This window comes from Triturus cristatus, chromosome 12 (assembly GCF_964204655.1).
Source record: "Triturus cristatus chromosome 12, aTriCri1.1, whole genome shotgun sequence".
In the NCBI taxonomy this organism is placed as follows: domain Eukaryota; kingdom Metazoa; phylum Chordata; class Amphibia; order Caudata; family Salamandridae; genus Triturus; species Triturus cristatus.
This window is the reverse complement of record NC_140595.1, coordinates 90,645,987-90,672,282: the sequence shown is the minus strand read 5'-3', so window position 1 is coordinate 90,672,282 and position 26,296 is coordinate 90,645,987. Positions and strand designations below refer to the sequence as shown.

At 46.5% G+C, this 26,296-nt stretch overlaps 1 protein-coding gene across 4 annotated transcripts in view; it reads left to right on the top strand.

The window, feature by feature from the left end:
- Positions 1–26,296, top strand: part of ASH1L (ASH1 like histone lysine methyltransferase) — a 599,934-nt gene that overhangs the window by 426,125 nt on the left and 147,513 nt on the right. For all 4 annotated transcript variants that reach the window (XR_014972078.1, XR_014972077.1, XM_085637967.1 and 1 more), the window contains exons 20-22: positions 9,589–9,837; positions 10,249–10,335; positions 18,016–18,106. Coding sequence is in view for 2 of the 4 variants with exons in the window: in XM_085637967.1 (XP_085494093.1) it covers positions 9,589–9,837; positions 10,249–10,335; positions 18,016–18,106 (427 nt within the window). In the remaining 2 variants the exon portion in view is untranslated. The remainder of the gene's footprint in view (positions 1–9,588; positions 9,838–10,248; positions 10,336–18,015; positions 18,107–26,296) is intronic.

The following is a 26,296-nucleotide window of genomic DNA, read 5'->3' as shown; positions in this document are numbered from 1 at the left end:
GGTACCAACTGATTTTCATTTAAATGAGCCATTAATTCTCAAACGATTTTTTCCTCAACCAACAACAGCGGCGGAAAGGGCTCTCCACTCGCTGGATGTCCAACGCTGTCTAAAGTTCTATTTGCAAAAAACTAAGCCTTTCCGCAAGTCTTCACAACTTTTTGTTGCCTTCAGCGCACCCAGGAAGGGGTTCCCTTTGTCAAAAAGGGGAATTGCCAGATGGATTTCCAGTGCGATAGAGTATTGTCATCAGGCAGCTGGGCGACCTCTGAATGCACGAGTCCGTGCCCATTCGACAAGAGCAGTGTCCATCTCTACTGCTTTATTTGCGGGTGTGCCGATCCAGGATACCTGCAGGGCGGCGACCTGGACGAGTACGCACACCTTCACCAGGCATTACTGCTTGGATATGGCCACAGGAAGAGATGTGGCGGTGGGAGAAGCGGTGCTGAGGAACCTTATCCAGTAACGGTGTGCCTTCTTTACCATCCCTCCTTCCTTTTTTTTGTTTACATTTGCACATTTTATTGTTATTTATTGTATTTGATGCAATTTTGCACAAAGTATTTTTGATGTGTGTATTTTGGTTTAGAAATACCGTTATTATCACACTATATATGTTTCCTTGTTTCAGGATATGGGTAACAAAAAATGTGCATTTATCTACTGCTGGCTATTCTGATTCAGGTATGTGAATCTATGAAAGCTCCAATACTGGAGTTACTTACCTGTAACTGTAGTTCTCCAGTATTGGAGCTTTCATAGATTCACATGCAATGTGAGAGTAGTGAACAATGGGATTAACAACAAGCATTGGCATAGCCAATAGGTCGCGCCTTTGGGACCTTATAAGTGTTTAGGTATACAGCATATTATCCTGGGTGCTGTACCACATGAGATTGAAGAGCTATAGGAGAAAATTCAGTGAGCGAGAAAGAGTCAATTAATGGGGAGGGGAAGACGGAGAAAGAGAGAAAGGTAGAGGAAAACAGAAATGAAGAGAAAGCATTTGTGGGAGAAGGAAAGTGTAAGGTGGGACTGATGAGATGCAAACATAAGTGTCTCGAATGCTCAACCTAAATAACAGTCAAGTAGGAGTAAGTGACCCGTTTATCTACAGACAGACACTGCATCACGGGTAAGATATACCTTTTGAGAGAGGAAAGAATTTCTGTTTAGAAAATTGCTATACTGTACTTCAGTTTCCAACAGACCGAATGCTCCACGCCGTAGACAAATGGAGTGGACAGTGTTTCTTATATGACAAAATGCTTAGTAACTGGACAGAATGGGGGCACGAGCTTTCAGAAGTACAGGATAGATTTTTGAGGTCTAATGAATATATATACCTGTTCGAGGCATATGAGCTGCAGATTACACACTATGCATAGATCGCCATCTGGTGTTGGGCCCGGATGTTTGCACTTGTTTTTGTCCTGGAAAGTCTTTGGAAGTCAGGAGATAGGTGACTCCTCCTTTGGATCATAGTGCGCATGGGCATCGGCTCCATCCTCAGATTGTTTTTTTCCGCCATCGAGCTCGGATGTGTTTCTCGCGCTCCAGTTTGAAACCGTTACCGTTTTTTTCTTTCGATGCGCAATCCTTCCTTTTTCGGCGGTATTGTCTTGATCGCGTTTTCCTAATCCACGCGACTCTCAACAACTTCGAAGTCTTCGATTCCGGTCGTAGACGAATGCCTTCGGGCCTACCTGGGCCTTATCTGGCTCATGGAAAGGACGCCAGACAAAAAGTGTCCTCGATGTGGGTTGAAGTTTCCCCACACCGATCTGCATGAGGTGTGCAACCTCTGCCTCTCACCGGAGCACGAGGCCAGAGACTGTCCAGCTTGCGCGTCCTTCCGCTCCAAGAAGACGATTCGGGACCAACGGGCTAGAAGAACCATGGTTAGCTCGTCGTCTTCGATCCCCGGCAACATCTTCCAAGAGGGCGTCGATGTGCCAGAGCAGGGGCAGGTTGAAGAAGGCCTCGTCAGCGCCTCCGAAGCCGGTGACTCCGACGTCGAGGACATCACTCCAGCACAGAGAGTCGTGAGTACAGACGTCGACACCCCCCCCCCCCCCCGACAAAAAAGGCTTCGGTCACACCTTCACCTTCGGGCCCAGGTGCACACTGAGAGACTGCTTCCCATGCCCCGCCTCCGGGCCCGGTAAAGAAGCCTACTAAGCCTTTAGGTGACTCGGGCTGGAGTCAGCCTACCCTCGGTGCCGAAAAAACATCCACAGGCACCGAAAAAGAAGCCGTCCTCCTCCTCATCCACGCCGACCGCTGCTTCGACATCCAAGCACTCCGAGTCGAAGACTGGCACCGGCTCCTCGACACCGACAACACACTCGAAGCCGACCAAAAACTGCCACCAAAGGGCCCGACTCCCATGCTTCGAATCCAAAGAAGACCTCGGAACCGAGGAAACAACAGGTTCCATCAGCCAAAGACACTGCAAAACCACACGGTTCCAAACCCAGAACCGCTACCGAGTTGGTGCCGAAAAAGCCTACGGAACCAACACCATCTGCACAGAAGGATCTGCCTCCCACAGAAGAACTGTTTCGCCCACATCCTACCCAAAAAACTCTTGTAAAGGATCCTAAGACTGGTCACTTGATGCTTAGCTTCAAGAAGCGACCAGTAGATACGCCTGCACCGGCTCCACCACCTAAAAAGAGAGATTTTGCTACCTCTTCATTAAGGATCCCTTCTCCTCTTCCTCCTCCTCCCCCACCACACCGCTCTCCTACACCATCCCCTACTCAAGTAGATGATGATGATGATAACACCTCGGATGATGCAGGGGGAGGTGCGTACGATCAACCACTAGGGGACCCTAGTCCTACTGGCTTCCCAGACCCCTGGCATGATTATAGCATCCCAGACGTCCCTTACATCCCACAAGAGGACATCTATCCCTCCAGGCCTTCCCCCCCCAGAGGACACTATCAGCTTTAACCAGCTCCTCAACAGAGCTGCCCAGTACCACGGGGTTGACCTACACACAGAACCCGTGGAGGAAGATTTTCTCATGGACACTTTTGACACCACACAAAAGTCCACCTCAATTTTACCCATGCTTAAGGAGGTCATTAAGCATGCACCAGAGGTCTTTAAAAACCCGGTCAAGGCTCCAGTCATCAACCCTAGGATCGAAAAAAAGTATAAGGCCGCCCCTACAGTTCCAGCCTACATTAAAGGCACTGCACCACTAGACTCCCTTGTAGTCTCCAATGCGCGAAAAAGAGCAATTCCCAATCATCAGGTGACGCACCACCACCAAATAAGATAAACGAACGGCGTCACAGGCGGCAAACATATGGCGCTTTGCCAATACTCAAGCGCTGTTAGCTAGGTATGACAGGGCACATTATTATGAGCTTGAGTCCATAATGCAGCACCTCCCAGACAGGTATAAAAATAGGGCTAATGAACTCGTACAAGAAGGTAAAATCATTACTAACACCTCCATCCGTTGTGCCTTAGATGTAGCAGATAACGCCTCAAGGGCAATAAACACCAGCGTCCTTCTGTGTAGGCATGCCTGGCTACGTATTTCAGGTTTCAAACCTGAAGTCCAGAGTTCCTTTCTCAATCAACCATTCGAAGAGCAACACCTATTTGGCCCTAATGTTGACGTATCCCTTGAAAAAATTAAGGATACCGACATAGCTAAATCTATGGGAGCCTTGCAGTCGCAAGCTCCCAGACGTTCCTTTCGTCGCTCATCCTTCAGGAGCACGCCCCAGAGGCTACTCCTCGGATAGCCCCTCCACTTCTTACAAGGCTCCCAACCCAATCCACCTTTACTAGAGCTTATCAAAGAGGTGGTTACAGGGGGAGCAACAACAAAGGCAGAGGCAAAACCAACAACTCCCCCTCTGCCTCCACCCCCACCCAATGACTTCCCTCCACTTCCCCCAGACCATTCCTCTCCAGTCGGGGGAAGACTCCAACAATCCCTTCCTATCTGGACCAACATCACCTCAAACAGGTGGGTGCAACAGATTATTCAATCAGGTTACTGTCTCGAACTAACATCCACCCCCCAAATATACCACCCAAACAGCGTCCAATGTCACAAGAACATTTGTTACTGCTAAAGCAGGAGGTAATCTCCCTCCTACAAAAAAGTGCAATAGAACCAGTTCCCCTGCACCAACAAAACAAGGGAGTTTACTCCCTGTATTTTCTCATACCAAAGAAGGACGGCTCTCTAAGGCCTATTCTAGACCTCAGACCCCTAAACCTATACATACACTCAGACCATTTCCACATGATCACACTCCAGTAGGTCCTTCCTCTGCTTTCACAGGGCGACTTCCTTGCTACCTTAGACCTCGAGGACGCCTATTTCCACATTCCCATTCACGCCGCTCACAGGAAGTATCTCAGATTCGTAGTGGACGGTCAGCACTATCAATTCAAAGTACTCCCATTTGGAGTCACAACAGCACCACAAGTGTTTACCAAGTGCCTAGCGGTGGTCGCAGCACACCTAAGAAGACAGCACATTCACGTCTTCTCATATCTGGATGACTGTCTCATAAAAGCCAGCTCATACAATCAGTGTGTACAACACACTCACGCCACTATCCAACTACTCCACGACCTGGGGTTCACAGTAAACCACACCAAGTCCCATCTGCAACCGTCCCACACACAATACCTCGGTGCCACAATAGACACCTCAAAAGCGTTAGCCTATTCCAGTCCCGCCAGGATAGCGAGCATGCAAGCTCTTCTCACCAAATTCCAACCGCAACACTCTCTTCCAGCTCGAATGTTCATGCAACTCATAGGGATGATGGCCTCTTGCATATTCATAGTGCCTCATGCAAGACTCCAGATGCGTCCTCTCCAAGAGTGCTTAGCACGCCAATGGAACCAGGCTCAAGGTCAGTTAACAGATCTGGTGTTGGTAGACGGTCGTACTCATCGCTCTCTGGAGTGGTGGAACACCAAGAACCTTTCCAAAGGGCAACCATTCCTAGAGCCAGTTCCAGCTGGGGCGCTCACCTACTACATCACACCATGCAGGGCAGGTGGACACCTCAACAAACGTTACTCCACATCAACCACCTGGAGTTACTAGCCATATTCCTAGCCTTAAAAGCATTTAAAAAACAAATATCAGGCAAGGCTGTCTTAGTCTGCACGGACAACATGACAGCCATGTACTACATACAAAAACAAGGCGGGACACACTCTCTGCAGCTCTCTCAGCTAGCACAGACCATATGGAGGTGGGCTATACCTCAGAACATTTTTCGCCTAGCCCAACATGTCCCAGGAGTCCAAAACACCATAGCCAATCTGTTGAGCCGTCAAACACAACAGATCCACGAGTGGGAACTTCATCCCCAAGTTCTTCAACCATTTTTTCAAATGTGGGGGCAACCACAGATAGACCTCTTCGCCACCCACGAAAACACCAAATGCCCAAGCTTCGCCGCCAGATATCCACACCCATTGTCCAAATGTGAGAAAGTGCTATCTTTCTTGCATGATATGCCCCCACTTTTTGCTGAATTGCTGAATGTACTTTGACTGAGTGTGCCCTGGACTCCTGCCAATCAGGTGCCCAGGGCCTATGTTCCTTCCCTAAAACCCAAATTGGCAAACCCTGGCCACATGTCAGCCCCTGGTAAATGGTACCCTAGGTACCCAGGGCCTTGCGACCAGGGAGGGCCTCTAAGGGCTGCAGCACTCATTGTGCCACCCTTAGAGGCCCTGTACCCTAACACACACACACTGCCCTTGCAGGCTGAGTGTCTGGGTACAAGACGAAACAAAGAGTCGACATGGCACACATCCCTGTGTGCCATGCCCACCACCTACACTGCCCTGGCATTCATCAGCCACCCCTCTAGCTGGGTGCCCTATGCCAGTGGTGTGGGCACAGGAGTATGAGCCCTGTGCCCCTACAGTACTCAGGTCCATTCCTGGGCACTGTAAGTGCAGTGCTGCGATTTAAGAGTACATGGTGCTGAGAGCTCGTCAAACACGAACTCCACAGCACCATAATGGCAACACTGAAGACTGAGAAGTTTGGTATCAAACTTCTCAGCACATTAAACCCGCACTGATGCCAGTGTGGGATTTAATGTACCAAGCACCCCAGAGGGCATCTTAGAGGTGCCCCCTGAAACCTAACCTACCATCTACGTCTGGTCTGGGAGGCTGCCTAGGCTGCCACACAGCAGACATGTTGCTGGACCCCTGGGTAGGAGAGCCCCTGCTCTCCTGGGCCTGCAACAATGCACATCCTGGGCGAGGTGCTAGATCCCCTCCCCCAGGATGGGCAGGGGGAAGCTTCAAAGGCATGCCGCCTCTGTGAGCTTCCCCAGGCCACTGGCAGGCCCCACTCTGGCGGGAAGCCTGGCCGTAAACCCCAAATAAGGACAGGGGATGTTCCAGCCTGCCAACCCCACCCCTCAGGTTGGGGCGCTCACCAGCTTGAAGATGGGAGGCCCTACCCAATCAGGACTAGGCTACTGCCCCCCTCCCACAGGAGTGAGGCCGGATAGGGGGTATACCCACCCCAGGACAGGGACCCATTGGTCCCTGCCCTTCACCTACCTGTAACGCCCCTAAATCTAGTATTTAGGGGCACCCTGAACCTTCCTTCCCCAGATTCCGAAATCCGAAGAAGAGCTAGAAGAAAGAAGACCTGCCCTGCAGCTGCTAAGAAGAGGATGACACCAATGCTTTGGCCCCAGCCCTACCGGCCTGTCGACCCTCGAACCTGCTCCAACCCGGCATCTCTTGTGGCCAGCAACCTCACAAACCCCGTAGGACCTGGCTACCTTTTGACTCTAAGCCCCTGGGACTCCCATGAGTAGAGGCTCTACTCAAAATCTACTTCTAATCCCTGGCAGCAGCCCAGAACCGCGAACCCAGCACACTCTGCACCCGCCAAGCCTGGCCTGTGCCGGAGTGAACAAAGACCACGAGGACGATCCCACGGCCACTGTGACCCCGAGTCCGGCACTCAAGGACTTCCCTCGACACTCCTGAAGAAGCCTGTAGCCTCAGAACCAGGTGACCCCCCAACCGCGATCAACAGAGAGTAAGATTTCCCGACACCAAAAGGCACCCCTGCACCCGGCGCCCCGCGGCCCCCTGTGCCCAATCCCGGGGTACCTACCTATCCTCCAACTACCCAACTTAGCTCTCGAAGTGGTGGTGGCACCTGAAGAATCTTCGTCCCCGAGCTTGCAGTCTTTTTCTAAACCGGAGCTTTCCCATTGAAATCAATTGAGCGCCCGAAGGCTCAAAAGCACCCTGCACCCAGCCGCCCGAGTGGCCCTGGCAGTGCAACCTCTACACCTATCAACTTCCCCACTTGCCCTGAGTAAGTGACCAGGAGCCCAGCTGCCACAGCCGCGTGGCCTGCTAGCCAGCAGCCACCAACCAAGGCCCCCCTACCTCTCATAGGATAACAGTGGGCCTAACTCTCTCTGCACCCGGCTGCCCCTGTGCCGCTGAGGGTGAACCAACTGTACCTACCTGACCCTGGGAGACCCCCGAGTCTATGCCCAGAACCTTAACTCTACCAGTCGAGTACTTACCTTTAAACCGATAACTCAATTTTCTCCATAGGGTAACATTGACTGTTTTTTCCTGAAATTTCTTCTAAGTGTGGACTTTTCAAAACTTAAAATATTCACCAAAAAACCAGAGTACCACCTTCACCTGTGTGGAATTTAAACATCGTTCTCACAAGACTAATGGCTCATGGTTAATTTGCCCCATGATGTGAGCATTATCTAATCTATTGTGAGCAACCCTGGGCGATGCGCTGTTGCCGTCAGTCGTACTGTTTCCAGCCCATTCCTGCACACAATCACTGGATGGACGCGCTTTGCTAACAATCCCTCTGGCTGACTCAAACATGTGGAATTACAGGGGTGAGGATCTCGCACATCTGTCTCCACGGTTCTTCGTGAGGACTGGGTTGGTGGAGCTTGGAGACGTAGGCAGTGGTGGCAGACAGACCTAGGTTGGGAGGACTGTGTTGCTTGTTTTGTGGAAGCCGTACCTGTTCAACGGTGTGCTCCATGGGATCCTAGTCCTTTTAGCTTTGGTTAAATTATTCCTGCTAGATATAAGTAGGAGGCGAAAATCATACTGCTGTGCTGCATCCGCTCTAGATGAGTCTAAAGGCATATTTCATTTTCTTTTAAATTTGGAGTGCAGTTTCTCACGCTTCAGATGTCTTTTGCTCAATTATATATCTGTGTGATGTAAATTTAGCTGCGCACAAGATTCAGGTAGTTGCATCTCTGTTTGTGTTGCATGTGAATTTGTTGGCTTTCATTCTAACTTCAAAATCACACTGGCAATAATTGTACCTTAATTGCCTTGATGCTAAATGAGCTGATTCCCATAGTTTCTTAGGCGGACCTAAATGTCATGGTAAACAAGTAGGCATGTGGATCGGTTCACAAAGGGGGAGAGAGATACTCCGCGACTCAAGGCCACCTTCAATTATCCGCAGAGCACCTGCTCTCTGACTGAAAGCCCTCTTCAGACGCCAGCAGCGACTCTCAACCTCAGTTGTTTCAGCAATGCCGGGTTGTGTTACATACAGTATGCATTTACCGAGTGCTGATAAACACCGGAAGGAGTTCTGTTGTCACATTCAAGGGGAATACATGTTGCAATGTCTAGATTTAAATGTTGGAGAAAATCATGAAATAACAGAATGTGCCTGAAAGAGGGCGTGGAGGTTTGTTAGTCGGCAACACTTCTATTGTGTTAGGTCCGTATTTATTTGTGCATTTGTTTTTCTTCTGTTCTAATTTGTGCTATGTTGGGAGACAAGGGTGTGATAGGTAGTTAGTACAGCCTTTGTCTCGGCTCTTGAATAATGTGTATAGTTCCGTGTTCAGAGCTATTCCACAGGGACAGGTGCTTTTAAAGGGTCCGACCGATTCATGTCTCCTGTGTCTCGACTCAAAATATTTTATTCCTTGGCTGGATGTTTTTTTGTAGTCTGTAAGAACGTCAAATGAATTTACAAATCATACATGTTATGTTTTTGTCTGGGCTTCAGTGGCTACTTTAAAAAGCAAGCATTGGCATAGCCAATAGGTCTCGCCTTTGGGACCTTATAAGTGTTTAGTTATCCAGCACAATAGCTTTGATGCAACAACATCAAGTGTTGCATGGCTAAACACTTATAAGGTCCCAAAGGCGAGACCTATTGGCTATGCCAATGCTTGTTTACCATTCTTGCACAGTTTTGCTACTGACAAACTAAATCATGCGGAACGGGGCAAGCAAGAAGATTCTATCTCTGAGGTGTTTCATTTTACGAACAGAAAGCATTTAACGCGTTTTCACTGAACTGTTTGTGCAGCTTATTTTGTAGGCTGTTATTACTGAGTAAAAAATGTTATCAGATTGCAAGTACGAGGGCAACACTGTAAGCCACCTGACCCATAGCTATTCCAGGGATGAGCTCCTTCCAAATATCAAGGCTCTGTAAATCTTCTGGTGTCACTGCTTCCTTTATTGAAGTTCATGAATGTAGCTTGATACTTGTCCTTATTTCCCGGTTATCTTTTTACCCAGAGGTTTTATGGCAGAAAGTCCCAAGTCGGACGTGGCGTTTGTCGGTTGAGAAAGGCCTATTACAGTGCCCGGCACGAAGCCTCAGCGCAGATTGATGAGATTGTGGGGGAGACAGCCAGTGAGGCTGACAGCAGTGAGATATCCCTCTGCGAGAAGGACAATGGACATGAGAAAGATGACGATGTGATCCGCTGCATCTGCGGCCTCTACAAGGATGAAGGACTAATGATACAGTGTGAGAAATGCATGGTGAGAACCAAGTCACTCATATTATAAATTAAGGCTCTGTTTTGTGGTCAAACATGTTGTACCACTTGCATGTAAGACACTCAAAATGATTTTTGGTAAACTTGAGCTTGACACCCTCAGAGCCTGGCTTTAGGTACTGAAGTGGCAGAGGCCAACATGGACATTTTTGAATCCCATAATTAATGTAAGGATACAGGTAGGAGTGGAAAAAGAGTCATCTTCTGTGCCATAGGAATCTGTAGTGACTGATATGGCTATTGAAGCATGCGTGCATTTTCTACTTCCTTGTGAACTAAATGCCGTTTCTTCAACACCACTAGGGGCTTTGGCAGCTTGAGAATTTAGATAGGGAAATACTCGTATTTTACAATATGATTACAAAATGTAGAATACTTTTGCATTTCATTACAGGTCTGGCAACACTGTGATTGTATAGACGTGCACTCTGAAGTTGGCCACTACTTGTGTGAACAATGTGACCCGCGGCCAGTGGATAGGGTGAGTCGTCTTTGTTGTGGATTTCAAATAGTATGGTTCTCTTCAATTAAGAAATCTGGGTGGTGGAGCTGCTGACCATTATTTACTTTGCAACATCTCTTTAGTTTAGGGGTTATATTATGTGTTTCTCAGCATATCTTACATTTTTCTTGACATAAAGGAGAGTACTTTTTTCAGCATAATTAAAAATGAAGATTCTCCAACATTGGAACTTTAATATTTTCACATGCTTGATTCATTTCCAGTTGCCAGGCTGGGAATCCCCAGTACAATAAAATAGCAGTACACAGTGTAAATAAAACAACATTGGACATTTAGTAACACTTCCACCTCATTTCAAAGTATCCAAATGTCAGTCAATGAGGTGGAAGCTTAAGCTCTTCTGTTCTAACTAGAGACCACCATAGCTCAGATTTCGACTGCATGTCATGTGTGAGGGAGTCGTTTGGCAGTGCTCTGCTCTCACTTTTCACTAAACCTAAAATCTGTTACTTTTTGTTCTGCCCTGGATTTGACCCACGCCCTGACTTCAGCTCTGAAATACTGTGAATTGTTTTTAGGGAATATTCTATTAATTATTGGACCAGGGAGAGTTTATATCTGACAGTCAGTTGTCACCAACTGTCACCATGAATGGCAGAGAGAAGTAATCTCTTATCAAACTCTGTTCATCTTGTGGGCACAGGAGGTTTATACTGAACACCCTCATTTTCATTGCATTTGTTGCCTTTATTTGAACCATAAGGCATCAAGCTTTGATATGTGGAAGTCTTTTGAAATGAGGTAGGCATTTTTTCTTATGGCTTAACAGAATGTTCATCCTTCCAAAGGATGCTCCCTCTTCAGGGTAAGATTCTGTGAAAAGTGCCATTCCAAGCACTTCCACGAAGCCAGTACAAAAAAGGAAGTTTTTTTAAAGTTCCCTGAACTTGATTTGTTTGGTACAGTGCTTACAGCCACCTCATCAAGTACTGGAAAAAAAGTTTCTAAGCATTATAAAGATCAACCAGTTTTTTAAAAGAAGAAATTATATAAAGCCTTAACTTCAAAGGTATCTTCATCAACAGTGACACTGTCAACGGTGACACCATTGATGATGACTTTTCTGCCATCGCCCATAACCCTGACATCGAACCTACTACCTACAACTCCGATGACTATAACATTGCCATTGACATCGAACCTACCATCTACAACACCATTTACGGCACCCCTGCCGTCTACAACATCTATACCATTAACACAATCAAGGACTACCTTACTGTTGGCGGCTTCCTCAACGGCAAAAGGATCCAGTCCCTCTTTTGAAACAACCCTCAAAGACCAAAGCAATCCTCACGAGGTCTAGAAATGAGATCTAAAGGATAGTAGAGAAAACCAGGTACAGAGACTTTCAGACTAAACATTTATTGCTCCAGCGTCGCTGGAAGACCCTACATGACATTTTTGGTTCTGACTCGCAATAAATCTCAATGCCGGAATGCGTGCCTCATGATGACGATGAGTGACAGCAGGGAGACAACTTGCTACCTCACCCATCTTCAGACACTTGCTGACAGCCTGATGTTGCAGATTGCTAGTGGGCTAGACACGTCCGTGGAGTTGGGCATAAAATGACCATCAACCCTGGCCTGCAACCCAATAGAACCCAGACTAAACTGAAGTGAAATACTGGATGTTGTCTCATTTGCAGACCACGTACTTCCAGATAACAATCTTGCAGTCACAATGGAGGTACTTGCGGTTTGAAGTAAGGTCAATCCACTGCCAGTTCATGGTCCTCATTTTCCAACTAACATTGGCTCCCCCAGTCATCTGCTAGGTCTGCGACTTTCCTGCATACTACTGTTCATATATGCCTACATCATTAGTGTATTCCAGTGATGCTTTCCTCAGCAATGCTTCCAGCACAGAGGAGATCTTTCTGACATCATGATATCCTGAGACACTACGGCAGACTTGAGCTTGTGGTCTTAGGATCACCTTATGGTATCATCTTCTACCACCCCGTAGTAGTGGCCACAGTAGATCGAAGGGACTTTCGTCTTCAGAAGAGCAGGTCATTCACACGTACTTGCTCGCTCTGCTGATGATTCACCTAGCCCTAAAAGCTCTCCTCCCTGCCCTTCATTTCCGGTCAGCCCAGATCATGGCAGACAGTACAACTGCAAATTGATATGTCAACAAGCAGGGAGGAGTAGGATCTCAACTTCTCTGTGTAGAAGCTTTGAGACTCTGGGCTTATTCACATGCACATGGGATCCGGCTGGTGACCAACCCTTTGGCAGGCTATTAAACCCCAGAGCCTTATTCGGTGACATCTAGCTGACCACAAGTGGCTTAGTCATCAGGAGAAATGTTTGCCCTTGTGGGTCCACCTAAGGAACACTCCTCGCCACTCTTGAGAATGCACACTACCCACAGTTCTGTGCCCTATAGTACTCGTTTCAGGGAGCCTTGAAGGACATGTATTGGTTGAGTTGTAATTTTCCACTCCATTATGCATTTGTTCAGATGCCGTTAATTCCTCAAGTCTTGAGGAAGATTTGTCAGGATTGGCACAAGCCATTCTGATGACCCCCTACTTTTCAAGGATGGTGTGATGTGCACTCCTGTGTCTACCTCTGAATTGGTCTCCTCCCAGTCTGATGGGCAGGTGCAGCACACCATCCTCCAGACCTCTACCTTCATGGCAGGAGACTAAACAGGAACACTTAAGCTCCTTTCAACTGCTGCCATTCCACAAATTCTGTTTACTCTGAAAAGGTTAAGTGGATTTGTCACATAGTGCCGGAGCAGAATGGGAATTCTCTTAAAGCATGTCTAACAGAGGTCCTTATTTTACTTTGTCCCTAGCCCAACAGGGTTGTGTTTTGGGCTGTGTTAAAGGGTATGTTGCAGCCCTGCCTGCATTTATCTACCTTCCTTATCAGCATTCTTTATTTATGTCCCTGGTTGTGATCGGGTTTTTGAGAGAATTCACTCATGTTTTGTTCCACACTCTTTGTAATACGCAAATGGGATCTGAATCTTGTATTTGCCTTCTTGAGGTGGATTTTGTTTGAACCCCATCACAGTTGCCAGTTATGGTTACTAACATTTAAAGCTGTTTTTCTTGAGACTATTACTTCAGGGAGGCTTCTCAGCGAGTTGTAGGCACTGTGTGTCCGCCCCCCTTTGACATGCTTCTACCCAGACAAACTGATCTTGAGGAGTTAAGGGGCCTTTTTACCTAAGCTGGTTACACCTTTCCATCTGGAAAATTCAGTACCCTGTCATTTTCTTCCCACCAGCCTAATTGAAGAAGAGGAGATACTACAATGGCTGGACCCCAGTTGGCAGTCAAATGTTATATCGGACAGACAAAGGAGATCAGGGTTTGCAACTAGCTTTGCGTTCGGTATATAGACAGCAAAAATGGCAAGGCGGTGCTGGATCATGTTGTGCATCAAAATGTATGATGCTCTTGCCAAAAAGAATCCACCAGAGGGAATCCAAACTCGTTTCACCAATGGCCTTTGACCTTCTTACTTGCCAGGTGGGTCCCTGTGCCTAGACGACATAGCCATTATTTCACACTTTCATAAAACACTTTTGCTTAGATTCAGAAGTGAGATGGGATGGCGAATTCGCTTTTCCGCATTCCTCCACTTCCTGGTCTGGCCAGTCCTTCAGACCCACCACTTCGAAGAAGGTACTGCTTTGTATACACCAGGAAGGCGAGTAATCTGAAGGTAGAGGAAAAGGTTACTTACCTTCTGAAACAATCTTTATGGTGGAGACTCCACTCCATTTCCTCACCGATCCTTCCCACCTTATGGCTCTCAAGGATGGCCATAGGTCACGAATACTAATAAGTTCCAAGTTAGTTTGTTGCACTGCACTTCCAGACTTAACCTGATGCTATTCACTTTTCTGACTCTAAGGGTATAAAAAATGGATATGGAATTGACACCAGTGGATCCGTTTGAAGCTGTGTGGCTCTAGCGACATCAAACATGTCCCGTTTGCGGCGCTGGGTTGGAGCCAGCGCCACCCTTTGCCGCAGGAGAGTAATGGAAAGTTTTGTGATCCAGTGCTGATAAAAACTCAGCATGTTCACAAACACCATTTACTGTGTTACGTTTTACTATACAAAAATTAATGCTTTCCATTTACACCCAGAATGAATGCATGGTTTAGGTATGAATACATACATTTCATGATTGTAAATGATTTCATATAAAAATTATTTCATCATGAAATATCATTACTGGGAAACCATTTCATTTAAACGGTTTAGTAGAAACTTGCTGGATGAATGGCATTAACTGTTTCATAGATACCAACTCAGAGAATGTCTTTTATGTCGAAATTGGGTTATGGATGCTTCTTTCTTTTTTAAGGTGTAAATATTGCAGGTCTTATTTTCAGAAACCTTTTTGTCTTGGGTATTTGTTTCAGTGCGTTACTTCAGGGGACATAACTTCGGTTTAATATTTTTATGTTATTTACTTTGGATGCTTTTAATTCACTGACCCCTCACCTCCTCTAAACACTGTCCATAACTGAACCCCTAATAAACCATAAACATGATCCATTTGTGTCCCCTAAAAGCCCCTCACATTCCTAAATACTCCAATCCCTAAACCCTTAACACCCATCACCACCTTAAATTCCACCCATTCCAAACCCTAAAACTCTTTCTGCTCTTAAATTCACCCCATCCCCAATGCCTAAAATGCCTCCCTACCCTTAAACTCTACCCATATCTGAACCCTGAAACATAAACTGTATCCATCATGGAACCTTAAAAACCCCTCACCAACACTAAACTCTAAACATCTGTGAACCCTAAAAACCCTCAACACCCCTAAATTCCATCCATTCCTGATCTCTAAAAAAAAACCTCACCACCCCTAAACTTCACCGATCCCTGAATCATAATAATCCCTTTCTATTCCTGAACCTCACCAATCTCTCACCCCTACACCACCTCATCACCCATACGAGAACCCAAAAACCCTTCTATACCCTAAATCCAATTTTGATGCAATTTTTTCCTTAAAAATGTGTTTCCTTACAATTGGTCTTCATGATTTGGTTTCCTCAAGTTAGGTTTCTAAGTTTTCGTTTTCCATTAGTTTACACACACATCACCATTTCTTGGTGCTTAATTTGACCACGTCGTTGCAAGTGAGGCCCACCAACACTCATTTTTGGGGACAGGCGCTTATTTTTCCTCAACATACTTTGATGCAGACTTTTGCTTACTCCCTACCCACTTTCTGGTTTGATTGCACCAATAGCATCGCACCTCCACCGATATCCCCTCTCTTGATTTGTCTGTTTGACTTTTGATGTATTTACTTGGCACTAGAAAACTTCATTGCCACTTTTCACCTTTTTTGCTGTGGATCACAAGTGGGTCCACACTTGCCTTTTGTATCGATTACACCATCACTGATTATTACACGCACACATCCTACTTTAGTCTGCCTGATGTTAATGTATATATTTACCTATGTCAGTTTTCCATCCTTAAAAAGGCCACAGTTCTGCGCCTTATTGCATTTCTAAAGTTCCTCTACAAAGTCTCTAGCATCTTGGCTTCATTGTAGACAAATATGGCTGTACTTGCAACCATTTATACTTCTGGATACACCATCAGCTGCCTGTTTATTACTGTTATTGATGCATTTTTACTGTTGACCACATCTATACTTGAAGACATTTCTCAGCTCTACAGATAAAGAAGGTATTGCAGGAGGCAGGGAGAGTCCTGTCCCAGTACTGTCAGCCACTCTTATGGCCCATTGATAGCATGGACAAGTAGGATATGGTCATGCATCACATTGTTTTGGTGCCAAGTATGGGCCATTAAGTGTCTGTTTTCAAGCCTGCATTGCCTCTGTCATCCACTAGAGAGCATTGTAATGCAAGCCATAAAGAATTTGGAGCCCTGGTGGAACTGCTAGTGCGTTGGAGACTTATATTCAAAGCTGTAGAGGCAAAATACAAGAATCTAATTCAGTACATAAAGAATTTTTGCTGGAAGCAGGTTTTGTTAGGTATTCAAAAAAATAAATACGAGGAAGGCTCCTAAAACAAAATACATCTAAGAAGTCAGTTGGTATTTCTCTCTTCTGACTGAATTTGACTACCCAAATATATTCCATTTTACTAAGGAATGTGTATTAATTTGAACACAGTAACTATTCTGATTATTTGGCAAAGCAAATCTATTGTGGGTCAAAACTGATCTCTCCTCTAAAACATTTATAGAATATAGGTAGACAAGTCCTTTAGACCTCTTGGCTGCTTCTATGCCCTTTTATACCCTGCTCATACTTACTCAGTGTGAGAAAGTGACTCTTTTGCATGGCTAGCCCCCCACATTTTTCGTGGTTTTGATGGGGTTTCAAATGTAGTGCACAGGGTCCCTGCCAACCAGGTCTCCTGTGCCAGTGCTCCTTCCCGAAAACAAGCCTCCAGTTGGTACTTCTGCCTCCTGTAAGTCCCTAGTAAATGGAACCTTGGGTAGCTGGGGCCTGGAAGTTGAAGAGGGTCCCTAGGGACCCCCTCACGCGACTGGTTAACATTGGACAGTTTCAAAAAGTTTCTAGGTGTCGATTTTTGAAAGTGAAAAGTATTTTTAATTAAAAACGTACTTGCCAAGTTACGAAGACCTGGGTCTTAAAGTAAAGCAGAAACAAAGTATAATTTTATAAAATTGGTCTGGATCTTCTTCTCGAGTCGTGTGTCCATTATTGATCATGTGTGTGCAATACATGTCTTACACTCCTCTGTGTTAGACCTAAGGCTACTCACCCAAACTACCACTAATAGAGCACTTTGGGTTTTGCATTGAGCCCTGTACACTTTTGGGAAAGCCCTGGACTCTGTGCACGGTATTACCACCTGGTGGCAATATCATATACAGAGCCAGCTTCCTTCACCTGGGAAATTCAAAAGAAAGGAATCTTCAGCAAAGCGACAAACAGACTGTTATACAGAGACAATAAAGTTTATCTTTCCTAATTTGGGTTTACTATTACATTAAAGATATAAGATAGTTAAACCTTTAAAAAGGAATTCCACCACCCAACAACTGCCATCCAAGCAGCCAGAGTATGACCATAGGGCATCTAATATAAAAAAAAACCGGTCACATAGGGGAAAAGTATGTTGAAAAGGTGTTTAATTGAAGCAAACCTTTCAAAGGTATCTTAATTACATTAATAAACATTAGGTTATCTTTATTTCTAATGAGAAATGTCACTTTACAAAAACATTTTAAATATTGCAAAATATTTTCTATCTTTATGAAAGCTAAATAGAATAAAATTTGGCTGCAAAAAGCAACTTGTAAATTGTGACCATTAAGTAATTTTTAACAAAAGGAAATAAAATAGAAAAAAAGCTGAAAACCCATAAAGAGGAAGATATCAATCTTGTCTTGTGTCATTAAAGATTGTATTAATGGACAACTTGCTTACCTTCGTTAACGCCTTATCTGGTAGAGACATTATCTAGCTGCATATTCTTTATGATATGCAGGCAAATGATCTTTTTGAAAAATCCCCTTTTTAAAAATGTTCCACTTTTGCTGTTCCCTCCATCATTTAGTTTTTGTCTCCTAGAATACTTCAAGTTGTTTACAAATGTTTTTCTAATATATTGTTTTCTCTCTTGTGTCAGGAGGTTCCCATGATTCCTCGACCCCACTACGCCCAGCCTGGTTGTGTTTACTTCATCTGTCTGCTGCGGGATGACTTACTGCTACGTCAAGGTGTGTGCGTGTGTGTATACATATTTTTCAGTGAATTTAATTTTCTTTATGATGTATTACTTTTTCAACCCCCTTATGCCCTGCGCAACAGGGTTTAAGTGAAGGGCCCAGCCTGATCCAAATAGCTTTGAAACCGTTAGAGCATCCTGATGAAACTTTGCAAAAAAAGTATATCCTTGTTGAGTTGTTCATGGTATAGTTCATGCAGTTCCAGTTATGGCCTAAAAAAAAGGTGTCTTCCACGTGCCATCCCCCATTGTAATTCCCATAGGTTCCTTTGTTACTCAATAAAGATTTGACTCATCTGAAATAACCCTAACTTCTATGCAAATAGCACTTTACTCAAGGAAGTGATTTTACTTAGTTCTCATCCAGGGGATACTCATCAATAGTCATAATCTATGAATAATCCCCGCCCATGTGCGGGATCCCGGAGCATATAGAAAATACATATACATACATATATATGCATATGTGAGAACATGTACATGCAGCCTAAAATGTTTCCAACATGGCAAAAATGCTGAAATTACATAGGTTTGCATTGTAGTACCCCTAACCCATAAGGAACAAGCATTGGCATAGCCAAAAGGTCTCGCCTTTGGGCCCTTATAAGTGTTTAGCCATGCAACAGTTGCATAACTAAATATTTATAAGGTCCCAAAAGCGAGACCTATTGGCTATGCCGTGAAAGTGATCGCGATCAAACATCAAAGCGGCCATGCGGCAGCGAAAGTGAAAGTAATCACGGTAAAGCGCAGCGCGCGCGCCCGCGCACATGCACTGTAGCTGTAGGCTGGCCTGGTAGCACTTTTTGGAGCCCTCTCAATAAGTCTCGCCAGACCAGCGCATGCGCTGGGTCAGGCGAGACCTAAAAAAGGAAGCACTAAACCAGTTGTCTCACGACAATGCTTTATTGCCATAAAGCAAACTTGTAATTGCAGGCATTTGCCTGTAGGCTGCAGCAGAGTATCAAGAAACAAAGAAAACTGACACCTTGCCTTTAAGACATTAGAGTAGGGGGACCGTGCCTTTAAGACCTGCAGGAGACCCCCTGCTCCCAAGATGCACCACAGGGGACAGTTAGGTCAGTTCTTTTTTCCGGCTCCTTCTAAGAGGATCCTGGAGCTTGAGCTCTTCAGTTTTTTGATTGAAAGTGACTTTTCTTCAGATTTTTTCAGAAAACTTGACATTTTCTGACTCCTTAAAGCTTATTCTGCTGGTTTTTTAGTTAAATTTTTTCCAGTCAGAATGCCTGCCTTATTAAGGAAATGCCCTTCCTGAGGCAATAAGATGGCACTGGCAGATCCACACTCTGTGTGTATTGTGTGTCTTCCATCCTCACACAATCCTGACCAGTGCCCCCACTGCCAGAAATTTTCCAGGCGCACCCTACGCGATAGAGAGCGCATAAAGCTTCATGCCCAGCTGGAGAAGGAAAGAAGCCATCATGGAGGCGACCATGGACCCTTCAAACCACCCTCTTCAGCCAAACAACACCGAAAACGGCGACATACCACCTCTCCTGAGACCAGGAAGAAGAAAGTTCCAGGAGATTCTACGTCGAAGTCGCCGTCGAAAAGACCCAGACATTCTTCGGCGTCAAGAGAACCATCCCGACGTCGAGAGTCTCCGCCGCATACAAGTAAGTCGGCGTCGAAGCACAGCACTTCAGGCTCAAAGGCTGTTGGTCCTATGCGACCTGGAAAGTCTCCGTCGAGGCTTCCGTCGACGTCGAGACACTCTCCGCCACCCTCAAGTGGGTCGGCGTCGAGAGTAGCGACGGCAAACATCTCGCCGCAGGTGGTCCTGTCGACGTTGAAAGCATCGTCGAAGTCCCATCATTCGACGTCGAAAAGATCGACACCGACTCGACGTCAAGGAAGGTCGGCGTCGAAAGCGCCAGGCCGACGGCAAAGGTCGACGTCGAGATCACCAGGCCGACGGCGTAGTCGACGTCGAGATCTCCAGCCCGACGGCGAACGTCGACGTCGAGATCACCAGCCCGACGGCAAAGGTTGAGATTGCCATCGAGAGCGGAACGGTGTTCCCAGAGCAGATCTCCTCGGTCGACGCCGATGGTGACGCAGACTTCATTAACGTCGAGGCGTTCGACGTCGAGGGATAAAACTGCAGCGGCCACAGAGGAGACCCGGGCTCGGACTACTCTTGCACGTATTCGCACTCTAGAGTCTCCCCGCGGAGAAGCAAGTCTCCTCCTGGTAGACCAAGATCGCCTTTCACACTCCGATCATGGTCCAGAGATCGTTCCTCTCCTCCCAGAAGGCCAAGATCACCTTCTAGACACCGATCAAGGTCCAGGGCTCATAACAGCGGCCGTCCCCACAAGAGACGGCGCACCAGATCACCCACATGGTCTTCCTCCACGAGGTCCTCGGTCCGGGACTATTCTTCGACCTTGTCCTCAACTCCTCCATCGCGGGTGTCTCCCATCGATGACATCGCTACCTTCTCCGATGTCCTGGGTAGGGGTAAGCAGAAATTGAACATCACGTTGCACACCCCTGTGGTTCCCACATCGATTATATTTGACACCTTACACCATCGCACAGCTCCCAGACCACTGCTTCCTTTGGTGCCAGGACTCTTGGAGCCAGCTATGACCACATTTCTCACTCCTGCTACGGTGGGCTCCGTGCCTTCCAGGATCGCCAAAAAGTATAAGGCCCCAGCTGAGGATCCCTTATTCCTAAGAGCGGATCCACCAGCGGACTCAGTTATTGTGGCAGCTGCCATGAGGTCGCACTCTGCGTCGGTGTCATCTTCTGTCCCCCCAGAGAAGGACAGTAAGCAGATGGACTCCTATGGCAGGAAAATGTGCAATACAGCGGCTTCATACATGAAAACTGCGAGTGCCTCAGCCCTTCTAGGGCGTTATGATCGATCTCTTTGGGATTCCCTCTCCAGGTTCGCTGAAAAGCTCCCTAGAGAAGACCGGCAGGATTTCAACTAAATTCTTCTTGAAGATGGGCTTGTAGCCTATCAAATCATAAGTGCGGCAGCGGATGCTTCAGACCTCGCCGCTCATGGTTACTCCCATGGCGTCTGTTCTCGGCGCTCAGTCTGGCTGCGACTAACAGGCCTCAAGCCTGATGCGCAGAAGAAGATTTTAAACCTGCCTTTTAACGGATCTTCCTTGTTCGAGGTTCACGCTGATGACGAGATGAATAAAATGAAAACGGAAATGGATACCGTCATGGCTGTTGGGCTGGAGAAGCGCAAAGAATATCGGAAACGCTTTCATCAAGGCGACAAACGTTCCTTTCAACAGAGGGTTCAAACCCCTCAATGGTCCTCTCAGAACCAACAGAGACCCCAATTTCAGCAGAGGGGTTGTGGCAGAGGAAGAGGGAACGCCAAGCAGCAGCAGTCCACCACGAAGCAGCCTCCCAAACAGTGAGGCCTTACTACCTCCGCGCCCGTTCGCCACTCCGGTAGGAGGAAGTATCCTTTTTCACCTGGAAGAGTGGGAAACCATTACAAGAGACAAATGGGTACTGAATATTGTACAGCATGGTTACTTGCTAAGGTTCAAGTCTCCCCTTCCGCAAGTACCCCCGCAATTGAAGCACCTTCCTCAGTTTCAAAATCGGCTTTTACTGGACGAAGTAGCTATTCTCCTCTCCAAGAAAGCCATAGAGGAAGTCCCACCTCTCCAAAGAAATCAGGTAGTATACTCCCGCTACTTTCTAGTTCAAAAGCGAGGAGTGACCAAAGAGTACAGACCTATCCTCGACCTGCGCCTGCTAAACAGGTTTATCAGGAAGGAAAAATTCAGAATTCTAGCCCTGCCCTGCATCAAATCTTTCCGCACCTTCACCAGGGAGACTGGATGTGTGCCATCGATCTGCAGGACGCCTACTTCCACATTCCTGTCTCAGTGAAACATCGAAAATTCCTTAGGTTTCAGGTCTCTCGTCACCACTTCCAGTACCGAGTACTGCCGTTCGGCCTCAAATCCGCCCCACGGACATTCTCCAAGTGCATGGCGGTGGTGGCTGCCTTCCTCCGCAGGCGGAAGATCTTCGTCTATCCCTATCTAGACGACTGGCTCCTGAAAAGTTCCACACCTGTACTACTTCAGAGCCATCTCTCGTACTGCCTCAACCTGCTACAGTCCTTGGGATTGCAAGTCAACTACAAGAAGTCGGCCTTCAATCCCACTCAGCGGATACACTATCTGGGCGCCACCCTGGACTCCGCAGAGGCAAGCTGGTGTCCTTCGGAGGAGAGGTTATCATCAATGCTTCTCAAGTGCCACACTCTTCTGCATTTCCCACAGCCAGGCAAGTGTCTTCGCTACTGGGGTCGATGGCCTCATGCATTTACATTGTACCCAATGCGCGCCTTCACATGCGGCCTCTACAACAAGCACTCGAAGATCAATGGTCGCAGAGGTCAGGTCGCTGGGAAGATCGTGTCTCTCTCCACCAAGCTGCCAGGGACTCCATCAGATTGTGGATGAAAAGTTCTCATCTGCTGCAAGGGGTTCCTTTTCATCAGACGCCTCCAACACAGACATTGGTCACAGATGCCTCAATGCAGGGCTGGGGTGCTCATATGGGCCAGCTTCAGGTACAAGGTCTCTGGTCCGACATAGAAAGAAGTTATCACATCATGTTCTTGGAGCTACGAGCGGTTCATCTGGCGCTCAAATCCCTGTATCCGTCTCTTCAATCCAGCCACATTCAGATTCAGACAGACAACACAACAACTATGTTCTATCTGAACAAACAAGGCAGCACCAGGTCATGAGTCCTGTCTCTGGAAGCCCAATCAATTTGGCAGTGGCTGCTGGCGAGATACCTTTCAATCATCGCAGTCCACTTGCCAGGAACCCTGAACGTGCAGCCAGACTGCCTCAGCAGACTTCGTTGAAGCGCACGACTGGGTGCTCAACGAAGACGTCGCTCAGGAGGTCTTCCGGCAATGGGGAGTACCGGACATCGATCTGTTCGCTGACGCACCAAATAAAAGATGCCCCGTCTTCGCCTCCAGGTTCCCCCAGCAGGATTCACGGGGGAACGCACTTTTGATCAGCTGGTCGCAGACATTGCTGTACGCTTTTCCTCCTCTCCCTCTCATCCCAGCGGTCATACAGAAGTTCTACAGGACCAACACAAGGATGATCCTGATAGCACCAGAGTGGCCACGCCAGTGGTGGTAACCCGGATCTCCTCCAACTGTCAGAGGTGCCACACCGGAGGTTGCCCTGCCTCCTGAACTTATTGACCAAGAACCAGGGGAGAGTGTTCCATCCCAATCTCCCCTCCCTACGGTTGACTGCATGGCTCCTGAAATCATCCAGTACGGGCATCTAGATCTTCCGGCTGACTGTATGAACATTCTTCGAGAAGCAAAGAGGCCCTCCACTAGAAAGTCTTATGCCTTCAAGTGGAAATGGTTTTACATTTGGTGTAGGGATAACGCTCTTGATCCGACTCAAGGTCAAGAGCAAGTGATTCTCCCATACTTACTACACTTGGCAAAGTCTGGTCTTAAATATTCCTCTATCAGAGTCCACTTAGCTGCTATCACAGCTTATAGGAAGTCTCCTACCCAGGCCTCATTCTTCCAACTGCCTGTAAAGATTTCCCAGAAGGGCTTAAGAAAGTGTTTCCACCAGTGAGGTCCCCTTCTCCTCCCTGGGAGCTTACCATCGTTCTCTCCAAATTGATGGGTGCTCTTTTTGAGCCTATCCATAAGGCATCTTTGCAGCACTTGACCTGGAAGGCTGCTTTCTTAGTAGCCATCACCTCAGCCCGCAGGATAAGTGAGATTCAGGCCCTGTGCTGCAAGGAGCCTTACACTGTTTTCCACGCCAATAGAGTGGTGCTACAGACTCACCCGAGCTTCCTGCCCAAGGTGGTCTCGGATTTTCACATAAATCAGGTTATCACGTTGCCCACTTTCTTTCCTCAGCCAACCACTCCCCCGGAGAGAGCCTTGCATTCTCTCGACCTGCGGAGGGTATTGAAGTTTTACCTTGCTAAAACCCTTTCGCTTAGAAAGTCTGACAGGCTCTTTGTCAATTATGGTTTAACAAATACCGAGCTGGCTGCTTCCAAAAGATCTATTTCTAGATGGATTGTTTCCTGTATAGCCTTGTCTTACGCACTAGCCCACAAGGTTCTGCAGGGCAGACCAAGAGCACACTCTAGCAGAGGGAAAGCATCTACAACAGCTCTCCTTCGCAACGTTCCTATATCTGAAATTTGCAAAGCGGCTACATGGCGCTCGATACATACCTTTACACGCCATTACTGCCTAGATTCAGACGCACAGGCCGATGCCCAGGTGGGGCAGGCCTCTTTGAGGAATTTATTTGCATAACTGCTGTTTGAATGTGATTTACTGCATTTTCTATATGCTCTGTGCTCGTCCGTGAGACTTTAGGTATGGGCTTGCTACTCTATTCGTAGATTATGAATATTGATGAGTATCCCCTGGATGAGAAGGATTAGTTACTTACCTGTAATCCTAGTTCTCATCCAGGGGTATACTCATCAAAGTCATAAGCGACCCACCCACCTCCCCGAACGACGAACTTTCTCTTTGAGTTATTGTTTATTGATTGCAGATCTACTCATGTGCATGTGCATGTGCACCGTCAAAAAGAACTGACCTAACTGTCACATGTGGTGCATCTTGGGAGCAGGGGGTCTCCTGCAGGTCTTAAAGGCACGATCCCCCTACTCTAATGCCTTCAATGCAAGGTGTCAATTTTCTTTGTTTCTTGATACTCTGCTGCAGCCCACAGGCAAATGCCTGCAATTACAAGTTTGCTTTATGGCAATAAAGCATTGTTGTGAGACAATTGGTTTAGTGCTTCCTTTTTCAGGTCTCCCCTGACCCAGCGCATGCGCGGGTCTGGCGAGACTTATTGAGTGGGCTCCAAAAAGTGCTACCAGGCCAGCCTACAGCTACAGTGCAAGTGCAAGTGCGCGGGCGCGCGCGCGGCGCTTGACCGTGATTACTTTCGCTTTGATGTTTGATCGCGATCACTTTCACGGCCGCTTGGCATAGCCAATAGGTCTCGCTTTTGGGACCTTATAAGTATTTAGTTATGCAACTGTTGCATGGCTAAACACTTATAAGGTCCCAAAGGCGAGACCTATTGGCTATGCCAATGCTTGTTCCTTATGGGTTAGGGGTACTACAATGCAAACCTATGTAATTTCAGCATTTTTGCCATGTTGGAAACATTTTAGGCTGCATGTATATGTTCTCACATATGCATATATTTGTATATATATATGTATTTTCTATACACTCCGGGATCCCGCACATGGGCGGGGATTATTCATAGATTATGACTTTGAGTATACCCCTGGATGAGAACCAGGATTACAGGTAAGTAACTAATCCTTTGGTGTAAATCTGTTGAGTAGTTTCCGAAGAAATTAGTATTTAAAAAGTGTTCCAGTCTGCGCATCAAAAGGGTACATTTTGGATGTTTCTGGACCATGAATTCACCAATCTTTTGTTTAAAACAAAAGGCATACCATTGGACTGGGGAGCTTTTTCCTCCAGTTGTCCAGTGCAGATTTGCATATCCTACTGCTAATTTGCAAGTTTTCCTTGCTCGGATTGTCAGACAATCACTGAAAACTGTCTTTTTGCCAGCACCATTACCACTCTTTGTGCATCGACCACTGTGTTGTGAAAAAGAAAAAAAGAAAAGGTGTAAAGGGCCGGGTGAACGTACCCTAACTTCAAGGCCCATGACAGGGAGTGGGGCTATGTGATCTAACCAGCAATAAAATCAATATAAAAAATATATACATTCTTAACACTGGACTCACAGAATGTATCCCAGTAAGCAACACCACCTAAATGCACAGCATAATTAAATAGCAGTGCATACTCAAACCAATAATGTCTCTTTCATAGTGTTATGGATAATATGATATTTAATCTCATATATCATTATATATATAACATTAGTAATTGCATCAGTTACATCAACGGTGAGGTCAGGAGTATGGCATCCGAGTTATGGCTTGCCGTCCTAACCTTAACTTGCGAATTTCAGTTGATTTTCGGTTTTAAATCGCCACAGCAACTTCACTTTAACTGGGCTATTTCAATAAAGGTCTTAAGGATCTTTCTTTTTTTTTATAAATATGTTAATGTATTATAACCTGCACTTTACATTTTTTTTGTAAG